This window comes from Taeniopygia guttata, chromosome 1A (assembly GCF_048771995.1).
Source record: "Taeniopygia guttata chromosome 1A, bTaeGut7.mat, whole genome shotgun sequence".
Classification (NCBI taxonomy): domain Eukaryota; kingdom Metazoa; phylum Chordata; class Aves; order Passeriformes; family Estrildidae; genus Taeniopygia; species Taeniopygia guttata.
Window position 1 is genome coordinate 42,989,932 of NC_133025.1, and position 21,120 is coordinate 43,011,051.

At 39.9% G+C, this 21,120-nt stretch overlaps 2 protein-coding genes across 4 annotated transcripts in view; one reads left to right on the forward strand and one right to left on the reverse strand.

Moving 5' to 3' along the window:
* The window catches only part of PLEKHG7 (pleckstrin homology and RhoGEF domain containing G7), a 33,402-nt gene extending 18,564 nt beyond the window's left edge, over positions 1–14,838 (forward strand). Inside the window, exons 9-16 of the mRNA XM_072923203.1 lie at positions 293–406; positions 2,041–2,215; positions 3,594–3,709; positions 4,465–4,558; positions 5,023–5,102; positions 6,377–6,536; positions 10,062–10,159; positions 11,654–14,838. Of these exons, the coding sequence (XP_072779304.1) occupies positions 293–406; positions 2,041–2,215; positions 3,594–3,709; positions 4,465–4,558; positions 5,023–5,102; positions 6,377–6,536; positions 10,062–10,159; positions 11,654–11,761 (945 nt within the window). The 3' untranslated portion in view covers positions 11,762–14,838. The remainder of the gene's footprint in view (positions 1–292; positions 407–2,040; positions 2,216–3,593; positions 3,710–4,464; positions 4,559–5,022; positions 5,103–6,376; positions 6,537–10,061; positions 10,160–11,653) is intronic.
* EEA1 (early endosome antigen 1) overlaps positions 13,505–21,120 on the reverse strand; it is a 65,866-nt gene continuing 58,250 nt past the window's right edge. For all 3 annotated transcript variants that reach the window (XM_030261213.4, XM_030261231.4, XM_032746247.3), the window contains one exon: positions 13,505–20,289. In XM_030261213.4, the coding sequence (XP_030117073.2) occupies positions 20,167–20,289 (123 nt within the window). In that variant the 3' untranslated portion in view covers positions 13,505–20,166. The remainder of the gene's footprint in view (positions 20,290–21,120) is intronic.

Consider the following 21,120-nt stretch of genomic DNA (forward strand, 5'->3'; position numbering starts at 1 on the left):
TCTGTATGTATTTCACATCATTTATTTCTAATGAGAACAAAGTCTAAGACTGTGTCACACCTCTGCAGATCTGTTAAAACTCTACTCCCATGCATTACTGAAGCATTGTTGTATTTTTACTACTTTACAATTCTATTGCTGTTTAAACTGCCCTTTACTTTTTTAATTCCCTCTTTCCCTATTTTCCTAGGTACAAGGAAATCCCATATAAAATATGCATTACAAACCCAAACCCCTGTTTCTCTGTCATAATATTTTTCTTTCTTGAAAAATTTCCAAACCTTTTCTGCAGTTTTTCCAGCGTGACCTCTGCCAGACACATCAGATTTATTGCCTTAATTATACCTCTGCCATCTTCTACTTGGAAAAACTGAGACAGAGAGAAGATTTTGGCATCTACCTGAAGGTAAAGTGATGTTATTGCTCTTCTTATTGTGGTTGTCTTCAGTCTTCCTACCTTATGATAGGATTTTAACAGCAAACTAGGGATGTTCATTAGAAGCAAAACTGTGTAGACAGCATTTCACATGGATTTTTTGAACTGCAGAGCCTATCAGCAATGGGAAGTCACCCTTCTGAATGTATGTTCACCTGCATGTGTGGAAGTCCCTGCTTGTAATTTAGAACAGATAAAGGGGAGAAGAGCTGGGCTGCCTTTCTGCAGGCAGAAAATACAAACTACTAGCCTCTTTCACATGTTTTGCGCATAATCTCTTGACTCGGTGACCTCCACCTTAACAAAGTGAAATAGTTACAGGGAAAAAAAAAAACCACAAAAATAAATTTGAAATGTTTTACTTAGGCATCAAAACACTACCAGTAAGGGAGAATTTACCTCCCTCTAAGTCTGGAAAGAGCAATCAGTGGACTCTTTATCAAGTTGCAGTACTACAGCAGATTTTGTCTTCGCTGACACCAGCCAGTGTGGTGGTGTGGATCTCAGGCTCTGCTCTTTCTGATATCACTAGCTAATCAGTGTGTCCTGTACTTAAGATTAATCTTAAACATTACAGGTTTAGGAAGAGAAACCTGAAGTAGTAGGCTTTGCTCACAGCTAGCCCAAAATTGGAAGGACATCTTTTTATGGCAAGCAAGCTCTGCAGCTTGGGCCTTAGAGTTTCACATTACTTGAAGATTTCATACATCCACACCTAGGAAAAATGTTCCCCAGTGGCAAGTAGCAGTGACCCAAAAATATAAGGTGCCTTACAAACCTAACTCAGGTTAATTTTCTCTGGGCTTCCTGATAAAACCAAAACAGCAGCTAAATAAGAGCCCTACTTGATATGACAGCATGACCACAGTATCTGGAATGGTAAGCAGCAATGCAGAAACTGAATCTGGAGGGGCAATTCCCTCTGTAGAGAGCTGTTCCTGGCTTGGCTGGGATAGTAGCTGGTGTAGTGCTGTGGTTTGCATTTAAGACAAGAGTAATCTTGATATCACACTGATGTTTGCTTGTTGCTACAAGGTTTGCATTAAGGCAAAGACTCTTCTGTCTCTTTCCACCACCAGTGAGGAGTCTGGTGGGCACAAGAAGTTGGGAGGGGACACAGCCACAACAGGTGACCCAAACTGACCCAGGGGGTATTCCACACCATATGGTGTCATCCTCAGTATATGAACTAGAGGGAAAGCTGTCTGGAGGGACCTCTGCTCTGGGACTGGCTAGGCATGGACAAGTGGGTGGTGAGCATTGTGCACCACTTGTTTTGTATATTCCATTATTTTTTCCATTCTGTTTCTATTCTATTAAACTGCCTTTATCTCAAACTACAAACTTCTTTTTTTTATTTCCCATTTCTCTTCCCCATCCCACAGGAGGGATTGAAGAGCGAATGAGTGGCTGTGTGGTTTAGATACTTGCTGGGTTAAACTATGACAAGAAACTTTATACTGCCCTTGTTCTCACTGAGTGAGACACTCATCTTTCATTAGTCCCCGTCTTGTTACAGTCAGCTAATGATGCAGAAAACTGTTTGCTACCTCCTAGCCAGGCGGAAGCTGAAGCCTAAGGCACATTTTCTTTGTCTTCATCAGTGGTGTGAACAAAATGAACAGTGCAAAAGGTTGCATCTGCCAGAGCTGCTGGTTGCTCCTCTACATCGACTGACGCGGTATCCCCTCCTCCTCAACAACATCTGGAAGAGGAGCACTGACGAAACAGAGAAAAGTTTTATCCAGTCACTTAAAGAGAAGGTGGAAAAGTCTATAAGTAAGTAACAAAGGTTAAAAGTCAAGTATGCAGTTACAAATTAGAAAGCTATGTGGCTTTTTTGTGCATGTCCTTTTAAGTGTGAATTAGTCAAGTGTCTCTGCAGAAAAGCAACAAGGATGTGTGTGCCTTCCTACAATCCTGACCTTCATTCTGTAGGGAATTATTTGGGCCACCTTGTGCTGTCAAAGCCTCTCTGAGCAATGTCACAGGACTCCCAAATCAGTGAGTCACTTGTATTTTCTTAGAATCATCTGCAGTGACAGGCAAAAAATTAAAAGCAGATCTCAAATTGGACCATATCAAGAAAGATCTCAAACAAAGAAGTCTTTCAGTTGGATTTATGTCTAAGGAGGATTTTTTTAGGGCTGATCCTTAATAGGATAAATTTGCACTCACAAGGGGAATATTATGTCCTTGACCTTTCACTAATGCCAGAGTCCTACTATGTAAAGTTATCTCAGCTACAGATTTTCTCTGGCTATCACAAAAAACAAATGGCTGGTCCAGATATTAATTTTTCCCTGATTTTTTAAATATATAATATTTATATGTTTAACATATATAATGACAGCAATTTTAGGTGTGGCCCCAAAAGACCATGGGATATGTTTGGACAGTATTACTGGCAGAATAAATAGGTCCTTCCAGAAATTAGACACCTCTAGATGAAGCAAACCAAAGATAGAAGGGTGACCCCTCTTGACTCACAGACATTGACAAAGATGTGCCTTAATTTTTTGATCAATGAACCAGTAACACAAGGAATAGTTCTAGTCTAAGCACTCCCCTTCTGGTGGGGAGGTTTGTGTCTGAAACCATTATCTGCAATATCACTCCATCCAAAGGCTTGAAAATTCAGTTGCAGAGCCATTAAAGCTTTCCCCATAATGGCCTTGAATCAGCAAAGATACAGTCCCCATTTTTCACATTTTGAGTGACCCCTTACCTCAGCCACTTCTGGCAACACTTCCTCAGAAATTAATTCTCATTAATTTCAACAGTCTTTTTATCAGGCTGTACATAATGAAAATTATTTTTCTCTCACCATACCAGACAGTTTAGAATGGCAGGACTTTTTTTGAAGACATTTTGAAGATTACAGTTTAATTGAGTTTTATATGATTTCCTGTTCCCCAGAGAGATTAGTAAACACAATCTTTTCATTTAGCAGTGAATTTAAGCATCTTTGAATGCATTAATTGAAATTCTGTTCCTGCTGATCTAAGTAGAGTTTAGACAGTTTTTACAATAAGATCATGGGGTCTCACATGTGAGGTACTTCAGCTTTCACTGGAGAAAATCAGTATTCAGCATCTTCTAGAGACAGGACTGCTTTTGCCAGCCCTGGCAGTAACTGGTGTTTCACACATTTCAGGGGATCTGGAAGGGAAAGTCAAGTGGTTGGACAACTTTCAGAAGTTCAGGCAGCTGCAAGAGGTCATAATTTGGCCTCAGGTCTGGGATCGTGACAAAAGGTTCTTTGTCCCAGAGGTAAGTAGATTTTAAAGGACTTTTTTTTTCTCTAGAGGAGAATTTATTTTCCTGTCTTCATAGTGTGGTCTAAAGTTGGCTGGTTGTCTGTATTCTAGTCAGTGGGGATGGCTCTGCTCCAACAGGACCCAAGCGCTGCAAGTAGCTGAACACACACACTGCCTTGGATGGCAGCATGGGTTGCTCTCAGCGTCCAAGAGAGGGCAATGATACAGTCCAGGAGGATTCAACCATATTTGCCTTTAGGGGACAGAAGGAAATGGGATAGATGTATTACCAGCATTCAATAAAGTAGAAATTATTTGCCTCTTTCATTTCTCAAGCTGAGCCAAAGAACTTCCCATTTACACTTAAATTGCATTACAAAAAATTACACAGCGTACCTGGGTGTGCACATTTTTGCCATAGCTACCCCGTTAGCCAGACAGACTTTAGGCAGCACTATGGTAACATCATCAAGTGGGTCTCATCTCAAGGATTATGTCTGTTCACATAAAAACAGGGCTGTAAACACTATTAAACTGAATTTGGAAAAGTAAAACCCAGCTTAACTTTGCAAAAGCATAAACACATTTAAGCAATAGCACTGCTGAAGAAACACAGGCATGCTCAGTTATCAGCTGACGCACAGTTACAGTGTAATGTACTTAGCCTGAGGTAAGAGCACACAGATGCTTTTCTTTAGCTGCTAGTTGCTTCCTAGTTCATCATCCATTATACATGATTCTCCCATTCTCTCTTTTTTTTGGGTCAAGTGTTTGAAGCAGAACTTAAAAGAAAACAGCACTGAAAACATTTTGTCTTCAGCGAACAGACTTCTCCTTCATGAAGGGAAGCTGATGCTAGCAGGTAGTCTCTGAATCTCCTGGTGTCCAGAGATAGCTTAACAGAATTATACATTGTTATGATAGGTCCAGAATGAACCTCTGCAACAGCATTTGGGCAGGTGCAGGAAAGAAAAAGCAACTGCACAGTTTATCAGAGAGAGACTGAGATACAGCCAAGCTGCCAATAGGATGATAGTCTGTATGGTTGTTTATTGTCCTTTTTCCTGGCAAGCAAGTAGTTGTTATATCAGAATGAGGTAGCTGCTACAAGGTACAAATTTAGTAGCCAAAATGACTGAAAATATTATTTAGTGCATTTGAGAATGAAGACTGGAGGACGAGTAGCTGTGAACTATACTGGAGACAAGGCTGCTTTGTTAAAAGCATTCTGTAAGGTGCAGTGATTCATAGATGTGCCTCATCTTAGTAGTAGCAATTCCTTAAAATAATCACACCATAAAACTGATTTTTTGTTTTCCTTCTCAGAAAGCACAAGACTCCTTGATGTCTACCTCTTTTTATTTGATGATTTCCTACTAATTACCAAAATTAAACGTAACAAAAAGGTAAATAATGTCTAGAGATACACATGGTTGCAGTTGTTACATTTTTTTAACTTTTGAATGGCTTTTGAGTATACTTTGGAAGATTGATCTAATGACAAAAATACAAGATGACTAATCAGCATGAAGAAGAGCTAATACTTCCTTACGTGACTAGCAAACCATAACACTGATTCAAAAGCCTGTTTATAGGCTTAGTATGGTACAGGAACACTATTACTGGCAGAATTTACATTAAAAGACCTTAATATCTTCCTAATGTTGTTCTGATGTGCTGGACTCCTAAAGCTCAGAAAAGTTTCAGGAATATAAGACTTTTTCTAACGGTCCCTGCAACCTCAGAATTTTTTATCACAAATATATCAGAACTGCTGGAAAGAAATAAAAATCAAAAAGAAAAAAAACAGAGAAAGGTTAAAATTATTCAAGATTGGCTATATTGCTTGTTGTCCTCTTTGTCTTGATTTCCCCAAGTTTAAAAATGAGATATAATGACTCCTTTTAAGAAAATGTTTCTTGATGAATGATTCTATAGAGTGCTATAGATGATAAATACCTGTAATTAGACACCAACAGAAGAACTGGATGACCTGAAATTCCTAGAGTTTCAGAGTAGGAGTGCATTTAGCTAATTAAATTTATGAAACTGATGTAAACTGAGTCTAAATGAACCTGTGGTAATCTCCTATGGGTTTTGGGCATTTTTTTGAGAAGCAGGTGTTCTGCTTTAGGGAGAAAGGAGATAGAGAAAGCATACAGTGAAAGGCTTTAGACTCGCAGCACCATCCCTTAGCAACAGGGCTGGTAAAGGAAGCAGAAATTCAAGGGACCTGGTACCCTTAGGCAAATCTTTTTGGGGGTTGTCCCATGGACATGTGTTGGTGAACCTCCTGTGAAGGGTTGCTACTCATCTGGAGCTCCAGGAATTCTGTCTTGTGCATATGCAGGAGGAGAGATAAGGAAACTTACCCCCAAGGAAAGGAGAAAAGAACCCTGCAATTAAAATAAGGAGGGAAAGGGGGGAAATACTTTTGTGATGCTTATGACTGTCTTCTGCTTGTAGACTTGTAAAGTGTTTCTTTTGTAGCTTTTTAATGCTAAGTGTGACACTGCAGGAGATCCCCAGGTACCAGTCAGTTTTTCTAAGATTCCTCAGGCAACTAAGTTGTCTGTCTATCTTTGATAAGAGAAAGCACATAATCTGGAGTTGTTTAGTGCCTATACTTCATAAGCAGATGGCAGACAACCTGCTAACCAACTTAATTTTCTATTCCCAGAAATATGGAGGCTCAGACACAAATTTAATCCCCGTCTGTCCTTCCCTCACTCCCGAGCTGCAGTCCTTCATAAGAGAGGGGGGATTTTGCACAGTCCTAGACCAGCCCATCCCACTAGACAGACTCATACTGAAAAATGTTGAACCCATCCAGTTTACAGGTATGTGTCTGCAAGCACTCAAATGCCTTCATAAACACCATGTCGATGAACTGTATGTGTGGTAGCATAAGGACAAGCTGCTGTTTGCCCACAAAGCACGTGGTTTGCACCTCCAGATGCCTGGAGTGCAAACACTGGTGCCAGCACTGCCTGGCTTCACAGCTCTGCTCCTGCTGGGAGGCATGAACTGCTGCCTCAGACTTCACAGCCAGCAGTGACTCACACACACACCAGTAACTGTCACATACTATCCATTCTCCCCAAAGGAGGTATCAAGACTCCAATGACTTCTTTCTCACAAGCCAAGTGTTCTCTTGTCCTAACATGCTCTCTCAAACCCCAGGCATCTTTCAGTTCACCCCAAGAACATTTTCAGTTCCATACTAGATATACAGCATTTTTTTCAGCTGCACTACTACATTGTTCTCTTGGGTGTCTTCCCACATACACAGCAGCCATTCTCAAGGAGGCTGGAGAGGAGATTTACATCCCACTATTGCTCCTATTCACATCTCCACCAGCTGTTGAGAGGATGGACATCACCCAGCACACATCAATGTATCAATCAATCCCCACTCTCAGACATCCAAGTGCATCTCTGGGGAATACGCCTCCTATCCCTGCTGCTGTCCAGCTGGGTGTGGAGTGAAGGAGGGCTGACTGCCACAGAAAGTTACCAGCCTTACCCTGCCAAAACAAGGTTCCTAAAGTCACCAAGATCAGATTTTGGGCTGGGGAAAGGCATGCACTATCAGGACTCCCCTTGGTCTGAGAGCAGCAGGCTCTCACATACCTCACCTTGGTGGTGAGTAGTGCCACATCCAGTTGGTGGCTAGTCACTAGTGATGCTCCCCAGGACCCAGTATTGGGGCTCTCGTTTAACACCTTTACAAAAGACCCTACTAGGGAAGATCTGTACTTGGCACTGGTGAGACCACACCTCAAATTCTGTCCAGTTTCAGGCCACTCTCTACAAAAAGTACATTGAAAATCTAGAGTGTGTCCAGAGAGGAGCAGTGAAGCTTGGGAAGGGTCTCAAGAATAAGTTCTAAAAGGAGTGGCTGAGAGACCTGGGGATGTTTAGCCTGGAGAAAAGGGGTGACATCATCACTCCCTACAACCACCTGAAACGAGGCTGTAGTCAGGTGGGAGACGGTCTCTAGTCCCAGGCAAACAGCGATGGCACAAAAGGAAATGGCCCTAAGCTGCACCAGGAGAGGTTCAGGTTGGACACCAGAATATTTTCACAGAAAGGAAGATTAAAGATTGGAACAGGCTGCTCAGGGAGGTGGTGGAGTCATCACCCCTGGAAGTGTTCAAGAAATGACTGGAGGTGGCAATCAGTGCTGTGGTCTAGCTGACATGGTGGTGCTCAGTCAAAGGTTGGATTCAATGATTTTGGAGGTCTTTTCCAGCCTTAAGGATTCATTGATCACTGCCAAGATCACAGGAGCCTCCTATATCAAAGAGAATGAAAAGAAATAGAACTACAAATTTCTGGGCTCCAGGGTCATCCTAATCCTAAAGACTGAGAGAAAAAGCTTAGGGACCTACAGTGCTCTGTGAGAAAGCAATAGATAAGGAAAATAAATCTAGAATCTGTAAATTTTACGATAACTTTGAAATACATTCACCCAGACTATTTAGCATTCAGCATCAATGCTGAGAGGATATAAAGGTAGGCAATAAATGGCAAATTACTACAGACAAGATAAGGGGAAGAATACAAAGAATAACCTTTTTTCAAAACATGTTCCAGGCACTATCTGCCTGCCTAATTAGTTCCCCTACCAAACCAGCAGAAATGGAGCAAAGGTATCAGCCACCTCTTGCCTGCAGGGTGAAGGGGAGGGCAGCCCCACATCCCATGTAAGCCCAGGCTGAATGAAAGGCCAACTGCTCCTGGGTGCTGGAGAAGGCAGTGCACCCACCCTCCAGGTTGCACCTAATAGATTGGCCATAAAAATATTAATGGAGGGGAAATAATGCTTTTGGATTTTTTTCCCCAAACCAGCATTTCCTATAGAGATTCCTAACCACAGTCTTTCTGTCTCTGTGATCCAGCTGCAACCATCAGAATAGAAAAAGCTGCCTTCTGCATTCCAGCCGAGGCTGTCCACTGGTTATGACCCTTCCCTGCACCCTTGGCCTCACTGCTTGACTTCTCTCCCAGCTTTATTACACCTGTAGCCATGGTAGTCTCTGATACTCACCTGTAGTCTCATAACACCTTGGAAGCCCCATCCTAAGACAGGACCCCTTGGGGTGAGGTACAATAAAAATAGTGAGAAAAATTACTATAGGGAGATTGCAGTTCAGATTCTTACCATTCTGTGTAAAACAACAAGCCAACATTCCAATGTCAACAGAAAATGTGCCTTTGCAGGAGAAGGAAAAATATTTAATATTGTCTGGAATGTGTGACCTTGGGGAATGTTGCCAATCTATCTGCACTCTCAAAGAGACTTTTATTACTGGTGGCACTAAAAGATTAGTTAGCATGTTCTCAGAAAGGTCATGTGATCTATCACAGTAATCAAAAACTAAATCCTGATTTTTCGATCTAGCAAGTACTTTTGCTTTTGTTAGTTTGCTGAGAGTTGACATCACTTTGAAAATAAACAAAGTTCAATGCAGATACTAGAAAAAAATATATGTTGTAGTATCCTAGAAATACCCTTTTGGCAGCAGGCAGGAGGCTAATAATTATGTAAGATAATTCTTGTCCAAAGCCTTTTATGCACTAGTGAAGGGATAGAAGATAAATTGGTGTGTTCATAACACCAGGAAGGTACCCTAAAAGCAGAACTATCTGCAAACATGAGATGCAACTTTATGTGTAAATACAATAGTAGGAAGCCAGCTCTGAAGGTTGTAAGCAGCAACATACTTTCTGATTAGAAAATCACTAGCCAACTTAAGCTCCCCCTTTATTCCAGATATGTGACATTGGTGTCACTTTGTCTCCTTCCAGAGAAATGCACTACATGATGCCCACAGTCACCTTCAGGAACAAAAGTCTGGCAGTCTGGCAACATGTCTGGCTGCTGGCAGCTAACCAGAGCATCCCCAGGAGCACCAACTCAGGCACATGCCCAGGGAGAACCCAAAGCCAGCACTAGCCTGAGTGCAGCCACTTTCCCATGTGCCAGCCATCATACAGACTTAAATAAAATGGGACCTCTCTTTTTAATTTTTGATATTTTTCTCTAACTTCAGTTATTATTCAGGCCACTTTGAAGGGAAATATTTCTTAATGATCCTCAGGTAGACTCAAAAGCATCTTAGCTGCACCATGATGAAGCAATTAAAAATAAAACAAATGCAAGTAGAACTAACATTTTGAAATAAGAAAGCTTCCTACACAAAAAAAAATTACCTCGCCCTATGAGGGTGCAATTGCCCTTTTAGAAATCTGAAAATATGCTTACATATATAATTTCTTTGATCATAATCAATGTGATATAAAATTGGACTGTCAGTTGTATGAGGTGCATTTATATCACTTCTTTACATTTTCCACAGTCTTCAGCCTGCGAAATGCTTTTCTAATTCAGCATGAGAACAGGTATCAGCAGTGCATTGCAGTCTTCTTGCTACAAGCTCAGACAGAGACTGCCAAGGTAGGTAACATCTTTTTTTTCCTCTCTAATTACACAACTATGCTTTCCATAAAGGAGATTGGCAGCCTAAAAGTGGTCATGCTGTGATAAGAATCTCTTACAGTTGTGACACTTGACCAAAACAAAACAAAATAACACCCCAGTGCTCTGGCTCACGTATTTGTTAGAGAATTTTTGCTGCTGAACATGTTCCAGTTTTTTATCAGGGTTGATAGCAGGCCATATTCTTGTTGAAAAACATTATCAATTCTGATTGCTAAAAAAAATATCCATTTCCTGTGTCACAGAAGATGGTCAGCCCCTCCAGAGAAGTCAACACAACAACCCCCTCTACACCCAACTCACATGCAGAAGTACTCAGATCAGAAAACTGTCTTGTGCTCATCTATTCACAACATGCATTTTGCAATTTCAGACTGAACAGATGGCATGATTAATTCCACTGTTATATAAATTTACCCCTCATTTTCACACTATGCCACATTTCTAGTAACAGCACTGTGTATAACATCTGAAAGTGTGTCAGGCACTTCACAGTATTTTGCTTTTTCATGTATGTTGAATTTCCCTCTCCAATACCTAATGCACAGAAATTTGACCACCACTAATACTAATTTTGACAAGTAAATGGTGGCAGACCTGTTCTAAGAGAAGCACTGAGTGAATTCTTTGAATTTTCAAGTCCCTGGCTAGTACTTGGATTAGCTGTCCACTCAAAAAGTCATTATTTTTTCCTGTTACTGAAATATGACCTTCCTTTTCCAAAACTTCCTTCATACCAGGGCTATCATCTTCTCAATGTCATGGAATCATAGTTCAGGTTGAAAGGGCCCTTTAAAGGTTTTAATCCAAAGGATAAATCCTCTTAGGGTTAGTCCAATGTCTGATTGTAAAAATTCAGAGACAACTCAACTTCTGTGACCAGACTATCTGGACTGGTAGAGAGAAGGAAGTTATATGTTTGAAATTATCTCTCCATCACTCCCTGACCTCATACCTGGATGACAGCAAACATAGACCTGAATGCTGTCAGCATGGTAACAGAAACTGAAATTCAGTTGGCAGCACACGGCAGATCTTGGAGGGGAACAGAACTTGTGATGCTGATAGGGCTGGAGCTGCCTTAATCACAAAAATGAGGAACCCAAACCACAGGGACAGCATTAAGCTAAGGAATAAACATCACACAGCAAGGGTGAAATAGCCTGCCACAAACTTCACCATTACAAACAGAGCATTAAAATCATACCTTCCAACCAAAAATGGAAACATTCACTGGAAATCCCTGGCCCCAGACACAGATTCCAGCAGCATGTAGTGGCCTGAACAAGTAGGAGAGTGTCAGTTGTGGGATAATTCAAATTTCCTTCAGCAATTATGAGCATGAGCCTGAAGAGAGGCTAAATAAAACTAAAGGCTCTGGATGTTTATGTATCTAACTTACTGGAATTTTTTTAGGTTGTCTTGGTTTACAAATATTTTTTCTTATTACAGAAAACATGGATGTCACAGATAGAAATGGCAATCTCCAATTATACCACACAACATGAAACCAAGAAAAGCACTGCTTTCTGCTTCCCTGTTGAATCATCTGAAATTTAATAATGTCAGCATTACACTGACAGAACCAGTGGAAGACTATTGTGGTGATAATATAGTTATTTCATAATATAAATATAATGCCTTAGGTCTCTGAAGCTAACAGATTTCTGACTTGACAAAAATATGGCACATAGACCACATGTGTAGGAATAAACTGGAGGAGGGGAATGAGCCATGCAACAAATATATCACTCCTAGATGCTCCTTTGCTTCACCTAGGGAAGGGTCTTGCCATCCAGGGAAGCTTTAATAGAGCTTGTAATTTCCTAGAAAGCATGACAGGGAAAAAAATCTGTTGGTAAGGACAACTCATTCGCCAGAGAAGTTCGGAAGGGTTATTGCATCATTCAAACTGTATTAATAAATTTCATTAAATTAGAATTGTGTAGCCATAGCTTCTGATATTTATGTGTCTCTACCCACTAATCTATAATATCCCAAGATGGTTTTTGCATTAATACTGAGCATGTGTCTATTTATGTATACATATGTGTGCACTTACCTGGTCCAGTGCTCTCCAGATACAGCCTGGCCACAGTGATACACAAATTCCTGCTCTTTCCCTGTGTCTACCATGGGCAGGTTTTTCCTTCCTGGGAAAGGAACAGCTACAGGCTCCATGCCAAGCGGTGAATGTGTGAAGCAGGAGGGTAGAACAGTGTACAAACAGATCTGCACCAGGGTGTCACACAAGCTGCCAATGCCTTGGCACAACTTGGCTGGCACAGCTGTGCTCCATCTCCCCAGTCCCATGCTCAGCTGCATCACTCCGAGGGCTCACCAGACCCTCACAGCATCCTGAAACCAGTGCCGACAGGACAAAGGTATTTCAAGCCTAAAGGAGTCACACCTGACAGACTAAGGTGTGTGCTTTGTGTGCTGGCAGACAGGAGAGGGTATTTCACTTTGCATTACTTTTTAACAAACAACCTTTAGCCAGGTCTACTCACTTTACCAGACAAGCAGTCATTCCTGACCAGCATGTCTCTAAGGAGGACAGCCCAGGGGAAGGAAGAGTTTACACACAGGCTTGTCTTCATGGAGATGCAAGCTCAGTAGGCTCTTCTGTGGTGTCAAAAGAACAATACCTTAGGAGGCAGCTGAGGCAGAAATTGACTTCCCAATTCAAACTGCCTTTCAGAGGAGAGCTCTCTTCTCCATCTTTCTCCATATCTACACAGAGCCCCTGCTTCAGTAGCTAAACATAGGTTGCTTGGCTGTGCCTCCATACTTCAATAGTGGCTTTGTCACAGGACTGATCTCCCATATTAACCATCTGGCTTCTCTCTGCAACACAGTTCCACCCTGAAAGAGCTTTCCATTTCACAAGTGAGACCTTTATTGGTCTAAAAAATAAAACAAGTGCTACTTTTTGAGTCTTCCAGTTATGCCAATTGTCCAGCTGCATTGAATGTTATGCCAGAACACAGCCAATGACAGAAGGACTTTCATCACATAAGAAACCCGGCAGCCTTGCACAGCTATTGGGAATGAAAAGACTACTCTGAATTTAACCTGTGAAAAAAACAGATTTGAAAAACAGCCATTATTACTGTGTCCTCAGGACTGTGAGAGCCTTTGTTGCAGCTCCCTACAACTCTAAGAAACTGGAACATTTGGCTTGCTCTTACATGTGTGTAAGAACAGTTCACCTACATTTGAAAAATGATACATCCACCATTTCAAAGTAGCTTTTCTGTCTGAAACAGGGCAAGGTAGCTTTGAATTATATAACTTGGTCTATTAGAAGGGTCTAATTTTTTTATTATTATTAATAGTCATTCCTTTAACATTATTAGAAAACAAAAATGAAATTTCAGCAACAATTCATCATAGTTTATACAGAACCCATTGATGCATGGTGTCACCTTCCCATTCAAATCCACAGCCACCTTCCAGATTACAGAGTTTAAGAATTACAGTGCACACTGGACTAAATTCTTTCACAATGTAAGGCACAACTACATGATCACAAGTAGTAAACACAAACACTGAAAGTAGAACTTAAGAGAATAAAACTTCAATTAAAAAGAAATAAAACCAAAACAGACTCATGCAAAAAAATCTATCTACACCTACCAAGATGGTATGATCCAGTTTAGAAATACAGTACTCTGTAAGCAAAACTGCAACATAAGTCTTTTATAATACATTACTTCTAAATACCAAGTAAAAACTTATATTTTTTTCCATTTATATTTTATACAATTATACAGAAATTAAGCTGTATGAACAATATTCACAACTGCAATAATAAACTGATCATTAAAAGTCAGAAAATAGGCAAATGAGACCATATAATTTGTGGCACGCATCCATTACAGAACACCCATTCATCAAGTTCACATCTCGAGTACTGAAGAAAAAAATCACGACCAAGTGAATGGTACATTTGGTGACTGAGGCTATCTGTAACCAAACAACAAAGCTCCATACAAAATTGGTTTTACCCAGCAGACTTCAATTATGAAAGCTTGTGGTTATAATTTATTTCCTGTCCAGCAGCTAGAGTTTGCAAGGTTGAAACTAAAGAAGGTAGAAGAATTTAAGAGAATTCACAATAACTTGAAACTGTTGGATTATTTCAAATACACATTTAAAAAAACCAACTTAACTTTTTCCTTTTTGGAGATAAACTTTTGCAATTTTGGCACTCACTATAACTTTTACGTAACAAGACTGTGAGAAAACTTTATTAAACTTACCTAATATTTGAATTTCACATTGAGAGGTAGCTTTAACTAAATCTTACATAATGGGATCAAATGAGGGGGTGAGGAATGTGACTTTTTTTTTTTGTGACTTTTTTTCTTTTCTTACAAAAGTGACTATTTCTATACAAGCAGCATTTTGGACATATTACTATAAAAAGTTCTGGTATTTGCTAACCCAGCAAGACATTCTTTCAAACATCCCTTTTATGCCAGGAATCAAGCTCCAGCATGATAAAATGGAGGACTTTGCCACACAGCCAAGAGCAGTAGCCTGGACCTGCCAGCACTGACCTGTTGACATATAACAATGAACATCCTTTCCCAGCCCTCTTTACCCAAAAAAAAAAAAAAAAAAAAAAAGAATGACAGAATGACATACAGACAATTTTGGTTTTAGTGTTTTTCAGTCACAGGGGAAAGGAAAATTGGAAAATGTACCTTTTCCAGGCTCCTGCTTTCTAAAGGGGTAGCAGGGCTTCATCAATCTTTAAATGCACAGACACTTCTCTGTCCGCTGCACAGTGAATGCGTAGTATGGAGAGCTACAGACAACAGGCAGTTTATTACATTACCTAGTATCTACACTCTTCATTATTGGGAACTTAAGGGGTATCTAATATTCTCTCTAAACATGCAAACTTTTTTATTCAGTGTCCATTTAAAAAGAAACAGAAAAAAATGCCACAAAAACCGAATTTCCACAGCAGGACTTACATGCAATTATAGCTGGTTTTGAAAAGTACATCAAATAGTCCTTTTGGAGAGGCAACATTTGAATAATAGTTTTAAACTCATTCTAAAATGGATGCTGAGGTCAAGACTTAAAAACCAAAGAAATGGACAACTGGCAAAATCCTTGCAAATACCTAAAATTCTTTTTTTCCCCCTCACTTTATAATCTTAAAATTAAGTTCTACAAAGACACGTGTGTGACTAACAAGGTTTTTGTTATATGTGCTCTCAGATGATGATTGGGTTTTTGGTAAAAGGAACTGTGAGTGCAGTTGTCCTTTGGGCCAAATTTATACAGTGAAAAATCCAGCTGATTATAAATCCAGCTGATTATAAACCTGCTGACTACAACTAACACATGCAATGCACATGATGCCATTCCACTTACTATAGATTCTCTTAGACAGCAAAAAGTGCACAGTGCAAATGACAGTGTTGTTTCCTAGTTCTCTGAGAATACGAGAGGAGGAAAGGTGGTACCTGGAAGAGTAATTTATCAGTTTCTACATGCTCAAACCGTGATATCATTCCTCTTGGCACAGTTTAGATTCTATTTGAACTTCAGCTCCAGCATTTTCCTGTCCATCACTGAGTACTGGCCATAAATTTTTTTAAGTTTTGCAACAAGCATTTATTTCCACTCCATGGTTGACACTTAACAATCCAGAAAAGCAGTTGAGTTTTCCAGGTTCTTTTATGAATGTCACTTCTCTTACATCTAGCATGAGAAGCTCAATTGTTCTGGCTCATGTAATACAAACACAGAGAGGTTACTTCACGCTTCTGCTCCCAAATCCCTTCTTGCTTCACTAATAAGAAAGCTTTTCCAGTGAGGATTCACAAACAACCCTAATGGAACTAAAGCCAACAAAAGTTCTCATTGTTCTTGTGTACCTTGTGCTCCACAATCCATGGCAACTTGGTTACTTAAAACCTTCCAAAAACAGAGGCAAAACCCCACATTTCACCCTACAGTCTTAGACTCCTGTGCCAGAGAGCGAAGCCAGCTGAAAAATGAGATCCCTCTAAACCTCTTGCCTCTGTTGGAAGCTGCAGCAGAAAATTCCTTTTGTCTCTTCATCTCCAGACAGCAGCTTTTCCTACTGTGACTCATTACTTTTATCCTCTTCATTCAACCTTTGCAGAAGGGGGAAGATTACATTAGGGAGTACATGGGGAGAAGAAATAAATAACAGTGAAGCAGAGCCAGCTAAGATCAAAAGCCTGCCACTGACCTCTGCAACACTACCTGTCTCCAGTATTATGTACTGCTGACATGAGGCCAGAGTGGAACAGCAGGTTTTGGCATTTGTGGGGCAAAAATGCAAGGAACTGTGGGTCTTTGACTGGGAAGAGAGGTGTTGTCTCCAGGAAGTTACAAGAACCTCTCCCCATCCTTAGTAAGACCATCCTTTACACATTTACCACAGGTTCTGTAGCTTATCTCTGCCCATGGAGCAGCTGGTATCTCACAATCTGCTCTTGTAGCAATTTTGAATGTGGATGGAGTATCCAGCAGATGGGACAGTTTCAGAAGAAAGCCCACATTTCACTGTCCCATTCCTGATGCTATAGTAATGACTAGTAACCAAAAGCTGCTTGAGGATCCCACAAACCTACTGGTTTGAGAGCTGGTTTTGCCATCATGTTCACATCTTCCTCTATAATGGCCTCCTCACTGAATTAGAGCAATTTGCCTATTGCTAGAAGCTGTAAAAACGCGTAACTATGCATCCTCCAGTTCCAAGACTCAGTCTTTTCTGCCATTTTATTAGTTTTCCCCTCTGTTCCTATGTCTGCAGTCTGAAAAATCACTGAATTAAACTGTTTTGCCTGGAATCCTTTATTTTACTGTGGTAAAAGTCACCAGGCTTTTTACTTGGTTTTCCAGTTACTTAGATTTTAAGGCTGTGGAACAAAAAGCCCACATTCATACTGAAACATGCCCATCAAAATAGTCAGACTCTGCAAGCATATTTGTAAATACACAGCTTTTCACCTTCCAGTTTCCCTTATTATGGGATATTTTCTTGAGCTTGAACACAGCTTCCAACCTGGTAGTGAAGCCAAGTATTATAGTCAGTCTACCATCAATTCGTCGACAAATACAGACCAGCACTAAGAGTTACAAGTACAAAAGAAGGAACATAAGACTCAGCAATAGAGTCATAAATTCACTTTTCACAGTGAAAAGCTGTAGAAATCATGATCTACTGCTGCAGAATCAAAGCTCAAACTTGAAAGTTTCTACCGCACTGTTCCTCCAGATTTTAACAAATGTGCATGCAAAAAGCATTCCCATCCCCTCAGAAAGCTGCTTATATAAACTGGGCAGCGAAAAGTAACTTTCAAAAATCAAGCTGGTTTTGCCCCTGAAGCTGAAGAGCTCCACACCAAGGTGCGATCTGCAGTCAATCAGCTGCACTGCTTCAGCAGCCTACTGAGAAGGGTGACTCCACTTGTCTTTACAAAATGGCATCCCAAAAGGCTGAATTAAGAGAGCTTCCAGAGCTTCCTTCCAGAGCTTCTATCACTGCAGAAGTCTCTCCTGAGCTTTCACATGTTCCTAATCAAAAGCAAAACACCTAAACACAACTGAATCTTCTAACCACTTTCCTAGTTCCCCTGAAAGATCTCCATCTTCCTCTACCTTGTGTTTTGATCTTAGGCAGCTGCGTGAAGTTTCTCCCTTCCTGCTCAAAATCCCTTCTATTCTATGTGGTTGTCCTTCACCCCAAGAACAGCATAAGGCTCTTGTGTTACACAAAAGGGCAGATTGCATCCAGGCTGGAGCACAACTCTCACATCTCTACTTTTCCCACATTTCTAAAGTCAGACAAAGAAAGACCCTAAAGCAATTTTTTGGTTTCTCTCAGTAAACAAATAACTAAAAAAAAATTACCAGAGGCAGAGATTCTGTTCCTATTTTCTATTCAAAAGATTCTTATGCCAAACAGTTACACTGAATGAGGAGAAACAGGGAGTCCAGAGGCTCTGTTCATATGTTGCAGCAGTTGTTTTTTTTTGAGCAAGCAACTCTCAAGCTCAAACCAAAAAAGCAGGTCAGTGTTTTGTATGAACCACAGTTGTAACCCAAACCCTTTTACAGTGACAAGAACCAGTTACATCATCCAGTCAGCTTTTGGGAAATAAGAACTAAATTTTAAGAAAACTTCTTGACAGTGCAAATGTAGAACTTGCTGAGTAAGTTAAAAGGGAATATGAAACATGTAGATCACTACTTCTGGAGGAGAAGGATGAAGTTTCTTCACTTGACAGTTAATCAAGGCATTTTTTATAAAGACACTTCTTCATTCATATATAGAGCTGTTACTAGATAAAAGCTAACTAATCTTCCTAATGATGACTAAGCTACTATCATTGTGACAGAATTTGATTTCTTGCCTCAGAAAAGAAGTAGAGAAATTCAGGACACAACCTTTTTCTCCTAACAGCTGGCAAAACTTGGTAAGATACTGAAGCATTTGAGGGGTGGAAAATTTATTAGGGTATTTAAGACAAAAAAATTCCTAAATATTGGAAGGCATAGAAGAAATAATCTTAGAAGAAATAATCTTAAGGGTTTTGAAATACCAGATACAAAGGGAAGGAAAGTTAGAGACAGGTAAGGAAAAATGAAGAGGTACAAACAAAATCACAACAAAAAAGTATGGAGCCTACATGAAGTGTACAAGAAACTTCTGTTCCCAGTACAGAAAGTATGAATAAAAATTTATAGTGATATATATGGGCCTCTTAGTTAGAGCTGTTTGGCTTATAACAAAGCCGGTTTTCCATTCAAAGCAGACTAAATCACATAACTCTTCAGAGCCTTTGGTAATGGGGGTCAGACGGTGTAATGGAATAGTGAGGTTTGTTAGGTGCTACAGGAGTTCAGCTTCTTCTACCAAAAGCTGAGGGAATGGACAGAAGAAAAGGCCAGAAAAACTACAGCTGTCTCAAAAAATACTTTTTCTTAGTTGGATACCTGTCTTGGAAGGTCTGGATGTCCCTTAGAACAGCAGTGATCTCTCAGTGCTTACGGGGTACAGGCAGGGGCACAGATGTGCTATAGGCTTCTACCAGCATTGTTTTTAAAACCCACATGATATAAGGGTTTCTTGAATATTAAAATGTGTCAATCAAATTTGTAAAAGTGAAATCAATTACTATGGGATGAAATATTGTAATGTATAATATAATATTGCTACAATGCCAGATAAACTTTGTCTCATAATTTGTTCACACATACTCTCTGAGAGAGACAGATGCACTCACACACCAACTATGCAATCTAGGATGTGTAAAGATGTTCCAGCACCCAAGTGCTGTATTAGATTAGGACCTGGGTACTGATACTACAAGTGGGCAAATAAAACTGAGTTGAAGTTGAGTCCAGCCATTACCCTCATTGTGGAGTTCAAACTTTAGACAGAAAAATACAAGAACCAGAAAGATAGGAAAAAATCCAAATTAACAGGGGGTTATAAAGAACATCAGATATGCTATCAAATGCAACGATTAGTTATGTTTTTACAGCAACATTTGATACATAAAATCCTCACAAGTTTTTGCATCTTCCTTTTTCTTTGAAGGAAACAAGAATAAACTTCAATATCACATAAATGCTGTTTCTCTTGAACAAAAAAATAAAAGATAAAAAAATACATTGTTACTCCTCTGTTTAAACTTTATTTACAAATAACTGGATATTTCTAATCTAGACATAAAAGCTCTTTCCATGATTAATGTCAGTAAGCTATGAATGATTTGAGCCCATGTCTCACAAAAAAATACAATAGTTTTGCTTGGTATCAATAAACAATTTAAAATAGACTAGATTTTGCCAAGTGTTACAATCATTGTCCAAACTGAATAGTAGTCTGAGTGCTGAATGAAGTGCATCAACAGAAATAGTAAATTTTAGTGTAACGTTTCTTTGTCACTCACGATAGCCAGTTATCCTTGCAAGTCATTAAAGCAAGTATCACAGACTCGGACAGGCTTCTTGGAAGAAGGAGTTAAGGCATTCTTTGCTGAGCACTCAGCACAGAAGATATTTCCACACTGTCTACAGTGATGCTGCAAAAGAGAAGAAACATACATGCTGAACATCAGTGGCAGAGCAGTGATCACTAATAGAGATCACTATCATGTCAAGTCAACTCTCACCCAAATCAACTCTCATGTTTCAAAAATTAGTCTTAATTTTTAATTGGCAGTTACATAGCACAGAGAAGGTCATTTGAGTAAATCCTTTCTAAAGGGTATATATGAGTAAAAGATTCAGAAGTGCTTCACTGAGTCAAGAGAATATACCACTTTCAGAAAATCCTCCTCCTGAACTTGTTCTCTTGAGGTTGTTCTGGCCACATGAAATACATTCTTCTTATATGTAATTACCTGCTTTCACATTGTGAAGTATCCTTGAATCAAAGGATCCAGCAGCCTCTATTCAGATTACTAAAGAACATCACCAAAATAGTGAAGGCCAGGGGGAGTCACCTAAGACTGTATCAGGAAGCTCTGCAAAAATGAACCTCACAAATATCCCTCATCTACTTCATTGCCAAGTCACTTGCTGGAGGGGTGCTCATCTCTAGATTAATGGCAGACCCTGCCAACTGATGCTAACATCTTACCGACCACAGCAGTTTTTCAAGCAAGGTCTGACTCCAGACCTAAAACACACCTAGTTGTTTCTTCTGTTCCATGTTTACAAATGTATAGCCACAAAGCACCAGACCATGGTGATGCCTCATATTTTCACACATACCTAATTTCAACCAATTTACATTTCTTTTATACCCATAAATCTAGTTCAGATCGGTTATAAATATAGTTTCTGTAAATATGCATACAACAGTGTGATTTTGCCTACTTGCTTTGGGGTTGAAGCATTTTAACACTGTT